A 20,864-nucleotide genomic window follows, 5' to 3' on the forward strand; every position below is an offset into this window, starting at 1 on the left:
CACTGGGGGATAATTTTGGGCTACAGCTGATCCCGCTCCCTTTTTCTTCTCTGCCCTGCATGAGGAGCAGGACACAGGCACAGCAGTGAGACAGCTTTGGCACGGATTTGTCAGGCAGGTGAGCAGGTGTCAGCACCCCAGTCCCATGAGATGGGTGCAGGGGTGAAGGGCACAGCTCTCTTTGGATGCCCAGCAGCCTGGGGACCCTGGGATGGCTCGCTCAGGAGGAAGGTGGGTGACTCAGGAAGGCTTGTAGGTGACACAAGTTCACCTTTCACAGGAGATCTGTGTCAGCAGGACCTCTGAAGTTGTAGGTTACCCTGGGTGTGTAAATCTACCAGGTCAGGTATTAAAACATGACTGTCCTCTTGTTTCCAGCAGGCACAGAGCTCCTGCTGCCCCCTCACCATTCACTGACCTTGGAGTTTGTGCTCTGCCCTGCCCAGGACCACAAGCCCTCAAGGCAGAACCGTGGGACCAGCCTCTGCTTTTCGCAGCCTGTCCCTGCCAGTGGAGGAATCACAGAGCAAAGGTATGGCTGCATCTGGCCCTTAAATCTCCAGGATGAAAGATGATGGTAAAAGTAGCCAGTGCAGATCAGAAATTTTGCAAGGAGACACCAGGTGGGGGGAAATCCAAGCTTCTGCATTGCCTGGTGACTGTCCACCTATGCAAACTGAGAAAATATTTAAGCCTCTGCCAGTTGCTAAGCCATGAAAACTGCCCAGGTACAATTAAAAACAGAAAAAGTTTCTTGTCTCTGGGGTCTTGCCACAGCTACTCTTCATCCCAAAAGAATTTTTTTGTACCAAGGAGAAACACAGGAATGAGTCATTGACAGCAGTGCCTCGAGGGAATTGCATAAAACACCAATATTTGGATATATACAGTTAAACACTCTCACTGACATATGCAGGAATGTGTTTGAAGAATGCATTTACTGTCTGTCATGTTTGGCAGTCTCTATGAATCTATATCATGAATACTTTTAATCAATGAATGCTCTATATTAATTCTAATTTCCTCCACAGCTTAAGTGTAATATTAAAAATGTTCAAAGGAAAGGATGAAAATTGCAAAAGTGTTAAAAAATAAGTGTTTTTTCAGTGCAGACCAGTGGTCTATCTAGCCCAATTTTCACTCTCTGTCCATTTCTAAATTATGGTGCACCAAGACAGTGTCTTTCATGACACAGATAGAAAATGCCTTTGGGAATCTCAGAGTATTGTTAATTTTCCATCTTTTCAACAACAAAAAAAAGGAATGAAATGAGCTGCTTGGAAGGAGGAGGAAGAATAGAACTGGTCAATTTTTTTAATAGATAAATTCTTCTCATAAATATGCAGTGATTTGAATTATATTAGCAACAAAAAAGTAAGGGAATGAATGAATTAAAGCTATCTTTGTACCCCACTGAAATTCAACAGCTTTGTTATCTCAGGAGTGTCTTGCATTTCTCCAAATGGAGTAAACAGGACAACATTTGACCAAGATTCTTTCTATCTCTTGGGAATATTTAATCTTAAGATTTCTTGAGGTCCGTGGAGATATAGATTAAACAAGATCCTAATTACTAAATTAAAAAAGACAGCAGAATACACCAGAAAGACTTCTTTCTTGTTTTCTTTCCATATCAGCAAAAACAAAAGTGTAAAACAGCATGAAAAACTTCATCCCATACTCCATAAACCCAAGCTAAAGAGATTTGGGGGGATGAGAATAGGATCCAGTGACTGTCCCTAACAGGAGATTCTAAAGAGAGGATACAGATTTTCACTGACATATTTGTGGGCCCTCTTGCTTTGTGAGCATCCCACTGTGTGCCTCTTCTAATTGCTTTCCTTACACCACTTGAAGTCCAATACACAGAAGAAATAGGAAGGAAACCTGCCAGAAAGTGAAAGGGATTGGATTTGCCTGGTTTTATTACTTCATTTAAAGGAAATGTTAAGAAACAAACAGCAGAGAATAAAAAGTGAGCAGTAAAGCAGATCCACAGGAATCATTTAAGCTTTTACAATCTGAAGTTTCAATAATGACATAGAAAAGGGTGCTTTTTTCTTTTTAAATTATGTTTTATGTTGGCAAACATCTCTTTAATTTTTTCTGTCTCTGCTCATCCTCTTTTCTCCAGGGACCAGCAGCCAAAGTACTAAAACACTGTAAAAATGTTCTATCAAAGGCAGGAAGAAAAGAAGTAACTGAGAATCAGATAGAGCCAAGTGTGATGTGGCAAGATTTTGAGGCTAGAATGGTTTTGAGGTTAATTTACAGGTAACTGGATTAGCTAAAACCAGCCTTTGAATACAAGATGCTGCTGTGCTCTTATCCAAGTCCTAGCAGGGACTTCTACTCTCACAATATCTCTCAGTAAGATATAACAAGTCATTGCACAAAGCAGATACAGCTGAGGACACTTAACAATTTTAGCTGAAAATTCCTCTTTTCTAAGAGATAATTAATCAGTTTTCCCTCTTTTTTTATTATTCTCAAATTTGGCATTGTGCAGCAATTTCTCTACCGTGAAGCATCCCTCCCTTCTCTCCAGCACACACTGGGTTTTAATGAGTTTGGCCATTTGTTAGCTGGAGAGAGCCAAAAAAATGTCTACTTTCAGATGCTTTCCTTTTTTATTCTTTTTTCTTTTTTTTCATGGTGCTGGACAAGGATCTGGGAAGGGGAAGTGGGAATGAGGCATTTAAGTAGGCCTGTGTTTATGCATTAAAATCTAACTAAATCTGGGGTTCTGCTAACTCCCACCCAGGGTACTTTTGAATTCAGTACATTCATAGAGATTTTTGACACCCACATTTGAACATCAGCAGGTAGCTTTTGTATGTGTAAATTCTGTCTCAGGATCACCTTGTCATGTGTACCCTTCATGGTAAAATGGTATTCTTAGTAGCCCATGGAGATGAAGGTGGTGTCATGTGCAATCCTCTAACACGTCTTCCTTAATTCTTAACCCAGTTAAAAAAGTAAAGCCCTTGGCATCATGGCATGGAATGCCACATCATGCCATGGCATCAATGTGGAATTGTTCAAAAACATGTAGGTGTGGTGTCTGGGAACATGGTTTAGTGGGGGACTTGGCAGTGTTGGGTTAATTGTTGGACTTGATGTTCTTTCCAATCTAAATAATTCTATGATTCTCCACTTTGGGCTTCCCATTGCCTCTGATCACTGCAGAGCTCTTCCACTGGAAGTTCACGGGCACTAGGAGGGTTGGATTTCTGTATTTTCTCAGTCACACTCTGTGGGAGAGGGTTACCTGCACCATCTCGGCACAGGGCACATTGCAGTGATATGCCAGTGTTAAACAACAGGGTGAGACAATCAGGAAATTTTACATCATCCCAAACCCTTCACCTAGAGATTGCAGGGGATGCCACTGAACAAGGTCTGCATGCCTGGAAAATTATCTCAATGCAGCCTCTGTGCTGGGATGACACAAAGAAAGTGCAGCACATGCTGGGGTCTCGGTTCAGACCGTAATCATTGGTCACCAGTGAGGTTCTGGCAGGGCCCAGGACCCTGCTGTGCAAGGTGCTGTGCATACACACAGCTGGAGAAGCTGCCCAAGCTCCACAAATCTTCCCATTCTGGTGCTGGACTTTCTTTAGTAGCTGTATTTCTCAGTGTGAACTGGTGTTGCTGCCAAAGGAGAGGTCCCTTTCCTCTCTGTCCTAAGCTTGCATCTCCTCCCTGCCAAGCTTGGGAGCAGCTGCTCATGTGGTGTGTAGTGAAATGGATTGGAAAAATAATCCAGGTTTATGCAAAGTGAACAGGAGGAGAAAGAAAAAAAAACCCAAAAAAAATGGAAAAAAAAAAGATTTAATCCCCTCATGCCCTCCTTGTTGCCATCTGGCAGAAGGTTTCTTTAATTTTCTCTGCTCAGACCCCCCAGTCTGGTGGTGATATCAGCTGTGCCACACCTGAAGGAGGCTGTATTTCACAGCTGAGTATTTGTCCTTACTCTGGATACACAATGCCTATTATCCTCAAGGAGAGTTTCTGATTTGGATGTGCCTCTTCAGCCAGAACAAAGCATGAGAAGCCACAATTCAGGTTCTGAGGTCCTGAGCCAGGCTGCCTGACCAAGGCACCAGGTTGGGAATGTCAGGACTACTGTGGGAATGTCAGGACTACTTCGCTGGCTGCTACAGGAAAACAGGGCACCTCTGGAGGGCAATTTTTATCTTACATGGACTGAATCTCATTCTTAGGTATTTTAGTCCTCCTAAAGCCTAAATGCCCCAAAGCTTAGTTTATGTACTTCATAAAATGCTTGAAGTTAGGTTATGTGTGTTCCTAGAGTATACATTAATGTAGTGCTGCTGTTAAGAATGAGCTCAAGATATAAAGTAAGATTAATATTTAATTACTGTGTATAAACACATCTGGAGAAATGCAGAAATTCTCTGTAAATAATATTAGTATTAACAAACATCTTTTTAACTTATTTCAGATGTTTCCTTACAATACATCAAAGCTTTTCTCAAAAAATATACATTTTACAATTATTGTAATGGCATATATGTTAAAAAACAAAAAAGGTTTTTCAAAATCACCTGCTGTGCAAAGTGATTTTTCAATTTTATATTAGTGTAGTCTATTTGGAAAGGTTTTGGTTCTGGCAGAACAGGAAGGATTGGACTTTTAATTCTAAAACAAAAATGTTGCAGATGGTGGGACCTTGTGGTATCTAGCCACCTTTGGATTTTAAGCAAATATTTAGGGAAAAATTCTGGTAGTGTAAGCCAAAGAGTAATCAGATGGTAAAGCACTTCCAGATGATGGAATTTCAGCATTTGTCTTCTGAGCACTCTGCAAAATCTCTGTCTCCCTGCTGCAATAAACTGCCAATATCTGGCAATCTATTTTGGATGAGGATGGCATTTAATTCCAGTTCCTTCAGTGGGAGCTAATTCCTTATTCAGATTAATGTATTTTAGTTCTTTTGCAACTGTCTAATAATAATTTCCAAAAAGAGTTTTTCAAAGCCCTGTCAGAGACTTGGAGTGAGAAAAAGTTGCAATGGACTTGAGAAGGAGCCTTGATTTTCCTTGTGAAATTATTCTGGTAGGTTTTTTCTCATGTCAGTGCAAACACAGATTATTCCCTTGGATTTTTGGAAAATCTTAATCTGACGTGAGCCTTTTCTGTAAAGATCTCTAGATTTAGCATATCCTCATACTTACAGAAATTTCTTGGAACATTTTTTTTGGGTGATTTGAAATAAAAGTATAGTGTCATTCACCTCACCTAATTTTAACCAGCCGAAATTATTAATTAATTATTAATACATAATATGAATATTATTTCTCTGGTCCATAATGTCTTTGAATGGTGAGTTTCTCCTGTCCTAAGTAGATATTTAAAAAAAACTGAAATTAATTACTCCTGGAAGTTCACCCTTCTATCCTGTGGTTGCACACTGGGCTCACTTTAGCAAATAGCAAAGGGCTCATAATAGAGGAAACAGATGTGTTGCTATTGTGACTCTCTGCATGAGCACCCACAAATTGCTCCACCACAGACCCTCATTGGAAGGGTCCCAGCCTGACCTTGAAGACCAGACCAGGTCCCATCCTCTGCAGCAAAGGCCCTGTCATTGTGAACAAAAAGAGGAGAAGAAATGGCCTGACCCCACAATTCTTTTCACAGACATCACCAGCCATTTCCTAGACAATTTTTCTGCAATCATGCTCAAGTTGGACAAGAAATAGGATATGATCCAGCTGAATACTTCGTAACTATCCTGTTCAACTGAGTTTTAGGACTGTCTGCTACCATAATTTTCCACTGGCACAACCAGAATACAATTAAGAAATTGCAAAATTCAACAGGGACAAAATGAAGCCAATTTATGACATTAGGGGTATGAGGATTTTCAAATTTGAAGTGCTGGGGAACAATCAAACAATGCAGAACATGGCAAAAGGACTTTTACAAATCATCCAAATCCAAATCAAATCACCCATCAAAAATCCACAGTCAGCACAAAACTCCAGAAGAGGACTTGTTTCATTCTAGAAAAGAACAAAACAAAAGGAACAAAGAGAAGCAAAATTCCATCAAGGCTTCCCTGACAATTTCACACATCCTCTGCAGCCTCCAAAGCACTGTTCAAGCTCTACACAGGGAACTGTGTGTGTCCTGCTGAGCTTCATCTGCAAGAAGGTGAAGGAGGAAGGGGAACATCGAGTACTGAAATGTCTGTACTTGCAAAGCAGTGTCAGAGTCAGAGGTAAAAGTAAGTGCCTTTTCTCTGGGGGCTGCAAAACTCCAACTTCAACATCAACTTTGTGTTTGACCTTGGTAATGTCATTTAAGTGCTGCTCCTTCACTTTGAGATTGGCAGAACTCAGCTAACATGAATCAGTTCCAAGGGAGGACCCTATGTTGCCCTTTAGGCACCAGAATGCAAACAAAGCTCTTCAGAAAATGGTATTATTTTCTGCTCAGCTTTCTAACTGCTCTGGATCTGTCTGTGTAAATTTTGTGATTCAGCTGCTGCTGACATGTCCTCCTTGCCTAATATTATCTGTGAACTTCACTCCTGTGCAATTCAATTCCATTTCCTGATAATTAATAGAGATGTTAGATGAGACCAGACCTAACACAAATTCTCCAGATACCCTGCAAGATACCTTCCATAAACTTGTTACATTATCATTTATCATGATTCCTCGTTTACAATCTTTCAGCCAGTTTCCAACCCACATGACTGATTTCCCATCCAAGCCAATCTGAATTAATTTCTCTATTAGGGTTTCCTCATAATCCTGCACAGGCCAGGGAATGGGTTAGACTGACCTTATAAAGCTTTTATGTTTTTGACCTCTTGATGTTACATGGAAAAGTGTCATAAAACTCCAACAGCTCTTTGAATTTCTCCAGCAGCACCACAGCCCTCCTTTATTATGGGAAAAGTCAATGTAAAGGAGAAGTCACAGCAGAATATGAATTCTTGAATGCATAGCCCTATACCAAAACCACCATCCCACAGCCCAAACTTCTCCTTTAGCAAACATCTGGAATGTTGTCCCTTGTGTTTGTTGTATCCTCATTGAAGAGGCTGTGGGAAAAGCCAATTCAAATAATTTAGGTATGAACCTAAATTGAGCTTCATTCTGGGCTATTCCCTATCCTGGTTACCTTTTCTTTAGCTGCTCTATAGGAAATGAAAACACACCCCATTCTGCCTTATTTTGCTTTGTTATTTTTACTGTTTTAAAATGCAATCGGGTTTTCCACAATGGAAGTATCAGAATAGCTCCTAAAGGAGCTTTGTTCAGATCTGTTAAGTAGTGACAAATGATCTGTTTTAACTTGCCTTTTGAGGTGAATGTTGTGATGAAAAAACCATGGATCATATGTAATTACAGCATTTGACATTTATATGAGATAAATTTCCCTTCAAGGATGTCCTCCTTCTCCCACTTCCAAAATCCGATAATTAAGGCAAGAAGATGGTAAAAGTTGTAAGGATACAGGCTTTATTCTTTTAGGAGTATTTAAAAAAAAAGCCACCCTTTTCTTTAAAATTGAATTCCCAAAACCAAGAATGAAATGCTTTATGAGACCAGGGGAGCTCTTAAGCTTGTCAAGCTTGTGAAATTTATTTTAGGGTATCTACCTAAAGCCTAATGCTTGTGCTAATCTTGAAGCCTGGGGATAGAAAAGAGTGGAAAGACATTTGTAAATCTTCAGAAATGTTCACATTTCTCTGTGGGTGTCCCAAATTTCTATGCCATTTACAATGACGAATCTGTTGTGCACCAACTGGGTGACCAGTATTTTCTACATGCACTTGGAAAATCAGTTATGGACAGGAAAATTAAGGTTAGTTAAGAAAGAAACACCACTGTAAGAATAATTATTACCACATATTCCAGGCATTCCTGAAGAGAAGTGGGTTTGTCATCTGGATGTAAAAAGTCTATATGGAAAAATGTCTTTTGGGGGATGTTTTGTGCTTATTTGTGAATAAAACCTCACTCAAAGAGTCAAGAACATGAACACCAAACTATGAATTTTAGGGGAAAAATGCGCATGAATATTTCCATGTTGCATCTACTCGGTACTGACTTTGTTAATGTATTTGTTTAATGTATTAAAATCTGCACTAAGAAATCATCCTGGAAAAATGGTTAGGAAAAAGGTGATTTATATTTAAGTTACAGATTCTGTCAAAGAGATGGAATTGCATAATGAAATACTGCTAACAACATCTTTCTTCTTAATGAACCGCACAATTTTTTACAAACTAGACGGGCTTGGAAAACTGGAAGCCAGGATCACTTGTCTCATCAATACAGTGCCTTGGTCTTCAGTGTAAAACTGCATTAATGAGAGCCAGAGCACCCTCCTGGTGGGTAAATCCATGTGCAGGGGCACTGGGCCATGTCCTCAGCCAGCTGGGTGAGTTTATTTTGCTGTGACTTTCCTTCCCTAGAGTTTGAATATAGGAAAAATTTCCTCTTAAAGTGACTTTGGTTTTTTTTCCTCCTTTATTTTCTAATCTAAAGCATAACGTGAGAGAAAAATATTTTTGGAATAATTTTGGAAGACTACCTAGAATGACCCCTTTTAATACAAAAAACTGGGAACATTTTGTTAGGAGCATGTCAAAATGAAACTGTAGGAGTCTGCCCTTATCCTTCCATGCTTCAAAATGCAATTAGGGGCAGGGTGGACATTGTTTCAAAAATGCTTTTTGTTTCAAGAGTACTGTAACTTCAGATAGAAAAAGATGCAGCTGAAGATTCTTGGGCCATCCAGGTAATGCATAATTTAGTCCAGGCAATTCAGCATTTAGAACAGAAGGACCAAAACCCTCCGTGGCCATCACTGAATCATAACACCCTTTAGGAAGATGTTGACATGTGTGCAAAAATGCACCATGCATGTGGCAAGAATAACACCGGCCCATCAGGCTGACAACGCCAGTGTAATGCTGATGGAAGAAATTACACAAAATGTAAGAGAAGCCTTTATTTCTTGTTTCAGTGCCAAACTTGGGCATGAGGGTTTGGTGGCCCAGAACTGGCCCTGTAGGTGGTTTTTATCCTTACATCTTGTGAGAGATACATGTCAGGTGTTTGGGCTTCCCCGTGGAAGTATTTAATGGGGCCTCCAAGGTGCCCCACCATTAGCACAAGGAAATAACTGTGCCAGGCTGGAGATTGATCTTTAATCCTCTCTGCTTACACTGCGCAGCACTAGGAGTCTCAATGGTGTCTGTTGCCTTCAAAGGTGTGGGGCAGGAAGGCAGGACTGCCCTTTACCTTCTCAGATGCCCTCAGCACAGACAAGCAGGCTTTAAGGCTTGTGTAATTTTTAAAGAAGAATTGGTCTGCAAACCACTAAAATATTTGCCATCATGCCTACTCAGGAGATGTTACACACATGTAGTGCCAACTAATTTTTTAGCTATAGATCATTATCAGACCAAAACTTTCTGCAAATTAGCCAGCTAGTGACATGCCAGTCTCACAGCTCATGCTCACCCTGTCTGTGATGCCAGTTTGCTGTCAAGAGTGGACTGGAGGAGGGTGTGTTTGGTGGCAAAATATAAAACCGGGGAGAAAAGCTGATCTGGCCAGCTCACAGCTGTGAAGGCTGTCTGGTGTCTTGCAGAGCTGCTGCTGGGCATGCAGGAATATTTTTGTGTAGGAATTGTCTACCAATGTATGAGTGGTGTTAAAGAGAAGACAAATAACTCCAGCAAAATTTCATACCAGAGCTGCCACCAAAAAAATGATTGCCAGTTTTCTCTTGAGCTGATCCTACAGTAAACCTTTTTAGATGGAAATCTTCCCGCTGCCACCAGCTCACCCTTGTGAGTGTCTTCAGAGATCTCAAGCACTTCACCTTAAGCTCCTGCTCTCGAGTGGCCTGAGCAGTGTTAAGTGAGGCCAATTCACTCCCAGTGGGTCCAGGGCTAGGGCAGTGACACGTGTCACTGCATGTGATCATCTCTGCAATGCTCAGGAGCTCGGTCACTGCTCTCTCTCTTTGTAGGATGCTTCACAGCCTCACTTCCAAGAACTTCCTTTACTGTCTATGCCCCACACAAGCACCTCACCCCTTGGCAGGTAGAGAAACAGAGAACAGGACAAACACAGTGAGAAAAAGAGGCATAAAAGACTTCATAGCTTGCTCCTTCGGCCTCTCATTGTCTTCCCCTCTCCTTTCCATCACTCAGAGTATCTGCTTTCCTGCATTGTTGAAGACTTTGTATTTAAAGCTGTTTTACAGCTCAAGTTCCAATCACGTCTCACTGTTTGCAGTATGAAGGGGCAGTGGACGTGGGGCCTGCATAAATTAAAAGCTTTCAATACAAATGCAAGATCACGGTTTCCCCAACTCAATTCACTTCCCTTGGAAAACCAGTCAGCGGGTCCTTTTGTAATAACCACTACATAGAGGTCTTTTATCTCAATGTCTGAAGAGGTTTAATATGGGTTTTGCTCTTAGATTACTGTTTTCCAAATGCCTACCCCAGCCTTATCTACATCAATTTTTGCCAGCTAAGATATGCCTGTAAATGTATACCCACACATGCATAAAGTATGCTAAATAATCTAAGAACTTCTTTTAGGCCGTATTTATCAATCTAATTTTGTCATTACAAGGATCCTCTCACTTCTACCGCATATAAAGATCTCCTCTCCTCTCCTCTCCTCTCCTCTCCTCTCCTCTCCTCTCCTCTCCTCTCCTCTCCTCTCCTCTCCTCTCCTCTCCTCTCTTCTCTGAGAATATGTTATGCCTTCTTTACTAATGTTAACAAATTTTATTCTCCTGCCTTGCTGGGTGGTACCTGAATTTGTTTAATTCTTGTTACAGATACCAAGGATACCCATCCGCTGTAAATCTGAAGATGGAAGTTCAGATCCCTCCAAGAGCTCACACAGCCAGTGCAGTAGGGGGCTACAAAGACCTTTTAGGAAAACATAGGGATGACTGTTAGAAGAAGATACCATGTTAGTGTGGAAACATTGGCAAGCCTTAACCAATATTTAGTAAAGGAAATAAATGGGTTTTTTATGTCCACAGAGGACTGTCTTTTTTAACCAATATTTAGTAAAGGAAATAAATGGGTTTTTTATGTCCACAGAGGACTGTCTTTTTTAGGAAAATGGCAAAGTTCTGCTGGGCTTTCTCCCTTTGGCAAGCAGATGACATCCATCCCATATCCCCAGGGATGAGCCATTAGCACTAGCAGAAGGGGTTTGTAATTGCATCTTGCTCTTCTCTCCTCCTAAACAACCTTCCAATTGCTTATTTATTATTATTCACATCAAGGCCTGGCACTGCACAAAAGGCCATGTCCCCCTGCAAGTGCTGACAAAACTAAAAGTGGAATAGCTGGGAGGGAAAGGCAGGAAGAAGACAACCAAGGTCATCCAAAAGGTCAATGGAGAATACTTTTTTTGCAGTCTTCCACATGGCCAGAGCTCTCAGCTGCTGGATGGGAAGGAATGAGCCCCACACCCAAGGAACTTGCTCTCTACACCCCTGGTCAGCTGAAGGTAGAATGTCCCTCAGAGACTGACAAGGAACTAAGTTCTGAACTGAGGAATGGCAATTGAAAAAGAACACCCAAATACTCATTCTTGCTTTGCTAGGTCTCTGCTGCCTTTCTGCTGTTTGTTTACATTGGAGTGGCTTGTCCTGGTACATGTTAACCCAGTTTCATGTTCCCAGTGCAGTCAGGGCTCATAGCCTGGCCTTGCTTTACAGGAGGAGAGTGTTATCTTAATCCTTGGTCTATCAGAGCCAAGGCAGAGACCTTTCCTAATGTACTTAAGCAAAGAGAGGAATGGAGAATTCTCCTAAAAATGCAAGGAAACACTTATTTTCTTGCCCAAACTAAATAGACAGGCTGCCTGATCACATCCTCAAAAGCTGATATCTGCAGAGACATCTCGCAGCAAGGCACAGCTCCAGCTGCCCATCCAGGTGAGGAGGGTCAGGAGCCCTCCCCAGTGCTGCTGGACAATATGGAAACACAGTTGGAAGGGTAAAAATGTCTTTTCCCCCCCCAAATTAGTATCCCAGACTGTGAGCCAGAAGATGCTCCTAGGTTTCAAACATTTTCCACTTGCTTTCATGCTACTGAGCAGCTATTCTGAGCTCAGCCTGCCCCATCCTGTCTTCTTCTGCGAGGCTGAGATGAAAACTATCGGCAGCCTCCAGCCTCCCTCTTCTGATCTTCTCCCTGCACATGTTTTATTATTTTGCTTTGACTTGGTAGCTTTTTCCAGACACAGAGCACTTCACAAAATCCTGAAGCACATGCTTGGATTGGGACAGGTGGTGTCACAAATGGGTGCAGAGCCACACTGCTTCCGAGGAAGCATCTGCTCGTTGGAGTTAGGGCGATCTTACACTCTCAGTGGTTTTACTGAAGAGATAATCAGTTTGTGGTTATTATCAGTGCATAGATGCCTACTCTGATGGAGGTGGGCTCTGGTTTCACATCTTCTCTGTCCCATAGAGGCATCCCCCTCAGGGATGTCTAAGGAGGGATTAATCTTAGAGCAGCCAGAAAGACTCCACAAATGCAAATGGAGCGAGACTCATTTAAAAGTACAGCTGTTAATGTGAGAAAAATTGAGAATCTGGCCAGTAGCAAAACTGCAATTAGAGGTTTCAAGATGTTAAGTGAATGCAAGTAATGCTTCAGCTTAAGCAAGAGCAGACTCAATATCCAGCTGATGTGTTTATCACAAATGTGGTAATAGAGATTTCTGGTTTATTGGCTGCTATTTCGCCTAGTGTTCATAAATGACTGATACTTAATTAATTGAAGGCAATATTACAGGAACCAATCTGCTGAGAAAGGTTTATTTAAACCAGCAGTTGTCATATTTATTTTGATCTCAGACAGGCAAGTTCTCAGTTATTATCTTTTCTCAGAAAAAGTAACAAATAAACATGAAAAGCAACAAAGAAACAATGAAGATGAAATACCTGAAAAAAATGTTTTTATGCTTTTCTTTTTTTTCCTTCCATATAAAAATTGTGTTCAGAAATAACTTTCACTATTTCTATTTGGGGTTTTTTTTTGGCTTTTTCTGGAATAGGACAGCAAATTTTCTGTGGTGATAGGCGAATCAGGGTCAAAAAGCAATCTCTTCCCTCATATTTCATGGTACACAAAAAGTAATCCTCAGGTAATCAATAATTCTGTTTATACCAACAAATAAACTGTGCCTCACACCACATTCTGGCCCTGGAGGCAGGGGCACAATGTGCTCACTTCTAAGAACACCACACACTGTTATCAGCAGGATGGAGCGGATTTACCAAGCCAGAGTGGACTCTTTCCCATGCTGTCTCCCAAGTCATGCCCAGTCACCGTTCTGGAAGTCTCAACTGACAAAAACAAAGCTGATATTTGCCAAAACTTGAGATTTAACAGTTTGGATGACTGATGGTGAGTGCTTAGTGTAGATTTGCCCATTCTGTGCAAGCTAGGGCACAGTCCAGACCCCAAGCACAGGAACACCTTTCTTATATCCTGAACTGTGGAAATCATGAGTAATGTTTCTCCAGCAAGTGTCCCAAAAATCTTCATCAAGACTTCATATATCCAGCTTTGTTTTCCTGCTCTGCCATGGTCTATCTGCATGACCTTGGGCAAGTCACTCTCTGGCTGGGCTGCAGACTGCAGTGAGCAGGCTAGTGTGTCCCCTAAGCAACAGGGGCTGGCATTTTCCTTCAGCATGGTTCACCTGCACTTGCCTACAATCACCCCTTAGAAGCCAGAGTGGATTTTAAACCCATCTCAGGCATTTGAAACCACCCTGCAGTCTGTGCTCTGAATGTGAATGCTGTGTCTGCTCCTTCTCTGGTAAGTGGAGAGACCAAGTTCCTGATTTATGTTGGTGTAATGAAAGCAGAAGTATTTAGGGCTATAAATTCTTCCAACACTACAGCAAGTAAGGATTAAACAATTATCCTTCACATCCAGATTTCCTCAGGAAAATCCAAGCAGTTTCATCAGATTTTGCAGCCCGATAACAGCTGCTTCAAAACTGGAGCATTTTGCTGAAACCTGCTTGAGTGGTTCCCACAAAGTCCTGTGGGAAACCTGCCAAGAACTCACCCCCTGTCAGCCTTCATCCAGCCTCACCTGAGAGGTTTGAACTGATTTGGCCTCCATCAGGAGATGAGAACAGAGACAAAGCGAAAGCGTCTCAAAAGGCTTGAGGGAAATACAAAACTACAAGACGTTTTTGCAGCTCCCAGATGGAGCAGAAGTGGAACAGCACTGTCATTGTGTCCCAGACCAGCACAGTTTGACACTTGACCCATGCTAAGTAAACTAAACTGTTGTAAACTAAACACATATGGGGCACCTTCATAGTTTGTAAATACTCATATTGTTTTTAGAACATTTTTTTTTTTTAATTTGAGGCCATTATTAAAAGAGCAAAACCTACCAGTATTAACCAAGCAATATGACCTTTGGAAAGGTAAGGAAACCTAGAAGATCCTAGTGGGTGCTAATGGTGCAGGAAAGTTTAGCAGAGAAGGATCCTAAGGGCATGGACCAGTGAATGTGATGAACACTGGCCCACACTGAATAAGAGCAGGCAGATTTGGTTCTCTTCTTTGCAGTCCCATGAGGTTTAGCCACAACTTTTCCTTAATGTCACAACTCAAGTGTAAAGAAATGCAAAACCTCACAGATACAGCCACGGGGGTTGTTTCCCTCTGCTGAACATCCAGAAATTCATCTACCCAAATGGGTGCAGCATGAGATGTTCCTGTTTAAACACAATGAGACACCTCAAAACAAGAAATACAGGCCTGAGTTTCCACAGCCTTTGCTCAGAGGTGCAAAGAGAGGGAGGTCAGTAAACAGCCTGAGAGCCTGGATTAAGCCAAGATCTTGCCCATGGTTTGAAGGAGTTCACAAGATGTTGCCCACAATTTCCTAACCCTTGGTAGATGGGAAACAAAGATGACAGAGATAAACTAGGGAATTATTTAATACAAAACAGTAATTCAATCCCAGCAGCTGGAGCCAAAGAGACCAGAGAAGCTGAGTCTCTGCAGACACACCATTGCTGAAGACCAGCCCAGGTTCATTCTATTATAGAATAGAGTCCTTAATATACAACAAGAAGGAAAATTGTGGCAAAGTGTGTTTCTTTTTCTCAGTAAAAGCAGAACCCACAGAAATGTGTTGTAATTACTGGCTTTTCTCTGAAGTGCAGTCACTGGCTTTGGTGGCTTTACCTTCTTTCACTGGCAGGAGGACAGAAAGCTCCCTGCTCTGTCCAGCTTTAAACTGAGTTACTTAAGGGTGTTTATTCCCTCACCCAAAAGACGAAACACAACAACTCCTTGGGGAATTGAAGGTGCTGGGATGGTGTTTGGCAGTGCTCAGAGTTAGACTTCTATGTTTTGGGAAAAACTTTCTCTGTGTGTGAATTATCTGGCAATCCAATATGTAGCTAATCCAGACCACATTATACCACATTATCTTTTCCTTTGCTTTTATCTTTTTAAAAAAAGGAGGAGCTGTAGGCAATCTTCTAATGAAAAAAAACCACATTGCAAGTGACTGCATCCTAGTTTTGATAAGACCAGTTAGGGTTTGTCTAGAGAAGAAAACTAACCTGGATTGAGAGAGTAGGGTGACTATTTCTGTATAAAGCTGCTTTATAACACTGTTAGTCTAGATTATCAGAACTACCTTAATTTCAATTCTAAAAATAAGCAAAATGTAAAGGATTCACTTTAATTCTGCAGTAGCTGGATTATCTTTGCAGCACACTAGAAGATAAAATTTGTTCAGGGATATTTAATCCAGAATAACTTGTTTTTCCAAGTACTCTTTGCACACAGGACTTTCCAGCAGTAGCAAGGACACCTTTTCATTTCCACACACTCCACTCAGGCTGCCACAACTCTGTACAAAGCAATTACTGTAACATCTACAGCCACGGGACCAAATCCAAACTGCTCCACCTGGCACTTTTATTGAAGGAAAAAGACAATCAAATAAAATCAATCTGTGTCTCTGCTTCAGATTTCAGAACAGAGACTGACTTTATGGGTTCTTTTTCTGGTAAATGTACAGTAAGAAACAAATTATAACTTCAGGATCTTAGTGCTGGTACTTGCAAGAGTACCAGCACTTGTCCCTTACCCCCAAGGAACTCTGAAAAAGGGGGAGAAGTAACCCCAGAGATCTCTGGTTTACAAGGAGGAGCATGTCCTCTCCCCTGTGACCTGAGCCATGAGTAAATAGTGTCCTAGGGAGTTTGTTACACTGTGTTAGATAAATCCTGCCTCTGGTGCAATGCCCAGGGGAGCATGCAGAGGTACTGTAATCCACAAAAACTTCTTTCATGAGCTACCTGCAAACTTTGTACCTTATTTACTCACAGCAGGTTAGTCCTGGTGAGCAGAACTGCTCCAGATGGGAGGGAAAGCAGATGGGTGCTTGTGTGCCAGGGAAATAGTCCTGAGATAATTAGTGCCAAATTGTTTGCTCTTTTAATTGGGAGGACTGAAACTTCTTTCACCTTTTACCTTGTTTCAACTTTGCTGGAAGCCTCTAGCTGGTGGGATCCATCCCAAAACTCCAGCCCATTCATCAGTGACAGAGTTAATAATTTTTACACTGAGAGAGAAAAAAAAAAAAAAATCCCACTTCCCTTCACCTTCTTTGCATGCAGGTAAAGAAGGCAGGACACCTGAAATTGTTTCTGGCCCAAACCTCCTGCTGCTCTTACAGCACTGGCAGGGGCAGGGAGACACAGGACCTCACTGTGCCTTTGAAGAAAGCTTTTCCTGGCCACATTAAAGACAAATTATCCCACCACAGCAGAGAGGCTGGAAAAGGTGATAGTGCAAACCAGCTCTCAACCCCCCACCCACCTCCTGTCCCTTTCCCCCCATGAATTGAACCTTGAAGGCATCGCAAGGTCTCCCGGTGCTCAGGCTCTTCTCCGCTCCCTTCTTCTCCTGCTCCGGCAGCAGCGTCCGGTTCCCCACCCTCCCTCCTCGCCCAGAGCAAAAGCAAGGCACCGGATTCAGCTGCTTCACGAGGAAAGCCCAGATCACACACATTTCGATAGAGAGAGATAGATATGATTATATTTCTCTTTGCTGTTTAGGACAAGAAATGAAGTGCTGCCTCTTTAATTGGCAAAAGCATGCAGTAAGAGCATACCTTTAATTTAGTGTTGGGATAGCTCACTTGCACCCTGGCTGTTGTCTTATTGGAGAGGGCAGCCTGCCTCAGATCCTCTAGCACTGAAATAATATCATCCAGCACGCATTTCTTATCCTGATTTCTCAACACACACAGATGGGAAAAAGTATAATTATAGCCTTTGTAGTTCACCTTCATTTCCAGCACGGCTCGGTGGATCTGCAGGATCACATCAGCCTGATGCAAAATATTGCCTCCGGGTTTGGAGAGGAGAATCACCCTGCCATACCTCCCCGGGGTGTGCAAGTCCGAATACAGCTGGCTTTTGGATTGATCGAGGGAGAAAAGGCTGCTGGCTAAGCTCCTCTCGATCTTGGCCAGGCTGTGGCTGGGGGCTACCAGGCTCTCCAGGTCAGTGTCAGGCTGGAAGCGGTTGAGCAGGCTGAAGCCGAAGATGATGGTCAGGACTGCGGGCACAGTGAGGAAAAACACCGGATGCCTGCTCACGAATAAGCCCAGCTTGTAGAAAAACGACTGGAGCCCTCTGTGTATCACCTGCCGCAGCATCCTCCACCAGATCCAGCCTGCAGATGCTCCTGGCCGTCTTAGAAAGCACATGTGACATGTGTAGCTCCTTACCCCTTCCTGCCAGTTTCCCTTTCTCTCTCCCTCTCTCTCTACTACTCCTTTAAAAGACTGCAGCAAGTTGCAGCAAGACAGCCAAATATTGATCAATGGGGTGTGTGTGTGCGTGCGGGTGTGTGTGTGTGTGCCGGAGATGGAAGGGACCGGGCAGGGGAGGGAGGAAAGGGGGGGTTCCTTGCCTTTTTTTCCCTCTTTCTCTCCTTTTTTTTTCCCCCCACCCCGCTCTCCTCCCTCCCCCAAGCCAGGCAGCATCGCCGCCCCCCTTCCCCTCCCTCCCCTCCCGCCCGGTGCCCCCCTTTCTCCGGCGAGGCTCGGGCGTTGCGCCGGGAGCGCTGCCGGCTCCGCAGTGCCCGCTCCGCTCCGCTCCGCGCCCCGCGCAGCCCCGCGCCCGGCCCCTGCTCCGGGAGCCGGAGCTGCGCTTCCCCCCTCCGCCCCTTCACACACACACACACACACGGAATTCGCCGGGGCCGGAGGATGATGCTGCATTTTAACGTCCCCCGACCCCTCCGTGCCCCTCCCTCGCTCCCCCTCCCCATCCCCGCCGGTTGCCGGAGGAGGGAGAGCTCGGCCCGGAGACTTGGAGATCCGCTTCCCACAGAAGCAGCAGCAGCAGCCGCCGTGCTCCACTCTCGTCCCGCGGCTGCAGCATCCCCGCGCCGCACTCCTCTCTCCATGCCCCGGTCCCGCGGCTGCTGCATCTCCTGGCCGCGCTCCGCTCTCATCCCGCTGTCCCACCGCATCCCCCCGCCGCGCTCCGCTCTCATCCCGCTGTCCCCCCGCATCCCCCCCGCTCCCGGCTCTGCCCCATCCGCGCTGTGGCTCTCGACACACGGTAGGCACTGCTCCAGTCAAAGCTCCCAGCCCAAATTTCCCCTTTTCCCCATTTGCTGCCCCGGGTAGCCCAGACGGAGCTGCCCCATGCTCCTGTGAGGAACAGGGCGACCCCGGGAAATGCTGGACACAAGGGAAGGAAGGGGAGAGGAGCTGCTCCTTTCTGCTGCCCCACACCCTGGCACATCTCCCTCTGCCAGCTGCTCTCTCAGCAGTGACCCAAGAGAGGTAGGACACAGCTCCTGACAACCTCCAGCTGAAAAAGAGGTTTTCCAAGCAAAGACACCAGCAGGCCATTACATAAGAGGAGGAGAATTCTGCAGCTCCTTCGGACCAAAGGAGAGCAGTAGAGAAATGCATTTGCATCAGGCGAGCTGCCCACCAACTCTCCAGACAGAAAGCTGTGCTCCTTTGGGAGCCTAAGCCAGGACTGCCCGGGACAGAAGCTCCAGCCCCAGCGGAGCTGACAGCCCCTTGCAGGAAAGGCAGGAGGAAAGGCAGGCTGGCTTTGCAGGAGCTTTGTACTCAGTTTGTAATTTTAAATCACAGAAGCTTAATTAAAAAGCAAAACCTCAAAAATGCAGCTCTCTGCTTGGTGTCTCCCCTTTCACCAAATTTCTGCTATGATTTAGTGAGTTTTGTCAAGCAGAAATTATTTATTTTGAGATGGGACCAAGGACACTGCAAAGTCTGAGAGAACAAGGCTCTTCCATAATAAACCCCTGCAGAAACAAGAGGGTGAGTGGAAACTGGGGAGCTCAAAAAATGTTAGTAGCCTCTGTCAGATTCAGTACTAGACAAACAGCAATCTGCACTCAGCTTGAGGTATTTATCAGTGTTTTAGAGAAGAAACAGCGTATTCAGCAATCCTTTTCATGCTTCTACACCCCTTCTACACATGCGTCTACTGCTACTAGCAGTTGGACTTGGTGATCTTTGAGGTCTTTTCCAACTTAATCATCCTATGGCTCTACGACTCTGTGTGGATGAACAGGGCTGGTGGAGAGGGAGCCAAACTGAGATGGCTTTGGAGGGCCTGTGCTAGGCTGCAGAGGCAGTGATTCAGATTGGGAGCCAGAAGCCTTTCAGAAGTGTGGAAACAACCGCATTGGTAAAGCTGCCTGATGTTTAGGTATTTGATAGGGTGCTGCAAGCACATCATGGCTTTCAAATTCAGGCTGTTTTTATTCAGTGGCCTAGATATAGTTGATCTGCAAATGCAGATTGGAGTTCTTACAGGCAACAAGGAGAGGTCTAAGGTGAGAAGCGCTGCAGAAAAGACTCTGTTAGCCATCACTCTTCACATCTTAAGGTACTGCCTTCCACAATAACCCCAGGAAATGCTAAGCTCCATTGGTACATAGTACAGCTCTTTGTCTATTTTACGATGTACTTATGCCAGTGGTTGAGTGCTCCCAGAGTATAAAGTCTAAATGCAATGGCTTTACTGAGCCTTTGTACTTACACACAGAAGGGAGACCTTGAGTGGGAAGCCAGAGCCTGATTCCTAATTTCTACACATTCAGGCTTGTAACAGCCCTTGACAAAGTATTGTGACCATGTCTAAGCTGTGGGTGGCAGAGAGACCTGTGTGCTGTGGGCCTGGAGCCTTTGGATCCTTGGCGCTTATTGCTCCTGTGACTGAGATGGTTTTGGGAGCTGGTCTGGCAGGGAGAAATCTGGAATCACTTCTCTTGGTTGCTGTGGCCTTGCCCAGTGGGTCCTTCACAGAGCTGAGGATCTCAGGAGCTTGGCCAGATCATAAAATGACAGAATGGTTTGGGTTCTAAAGGACCTTAAAGAATATCCAGTTCCAGCTCCTTGCCGTGGGCAAGGACACCTTACTCTAGATCAGGTTGCTCAAAGTCCCATCCAACCTGGCCTCGGACTTCCAGGGATAGGGATCCACAATGTCTCTGAACAACTTGAGACAGTGACTCATTACCAATACAGTAAAGAATTCCTTCCTAATATCTAATCTCAACCTGCACCTTTTTAAGCTGAAAACCATTCCCCATTGACCTGTTAGGTTGCAGACCGTAGTTAAAATGATTCATCAGTGGCCAGTGACCACAGGAACAGTTCAAGAACGCAGCTCAAATTGACTGGACCACCCTGGGACAGTCATGTCCCTCTAATGCCTGAATAAGATATGGCAAAGGATGACTTTTTACTGCAGCTTCTCAAGGTCTTGGAC

General features: G+C 43.8%; 1 protein-coding gene across 2 annotated transcripts in view; it reads right to left on the reverse strand.

Annotated features, from left to right (window-relative positions):
• The window catches only part of PTCHD4 (patched domain containing 4), a 92,753-nt gene extending 74,731 nt beyond the window's left edge, over positions 1 to 18,022 (reverse strand). The window contains exon 1 of one of the 2 annotated variants that reach the window (XM_064411754.1): positions 17,381 to 18,022. In XM_064411754.1, coding sequence (XP_064267824.1) covers positions 17,381 to 17,806 — 426 coding nt within the window. In that variant the 5' untranslated portion in view covers positions 17,807 to 18,022. Of the gene's footprint in view, positions 1 to 17,206 lie in introns of both variants that reach the window. The other variant, XM_064411753.1, reaches the window with a different exon arrangement.
• Between the last annotated feature and the right edge of the window lie 2,842 nt (positions 18,023 to 20,864).

The sequence above is a fragment of the Passer domesticus genome, chromosome 3, assembly GCF_036417665.1.
Source record: "Passer domesticus isolate bPasDom1 chromosome 3, bPasDom1.hap1, whole genome shotgun sequence".
Taxonomy (NCBI): Eukaryota; Metazoa; Chordata; class Aves; order Passeriformes; family Passeridae; genus Passer; species Passer domesticus.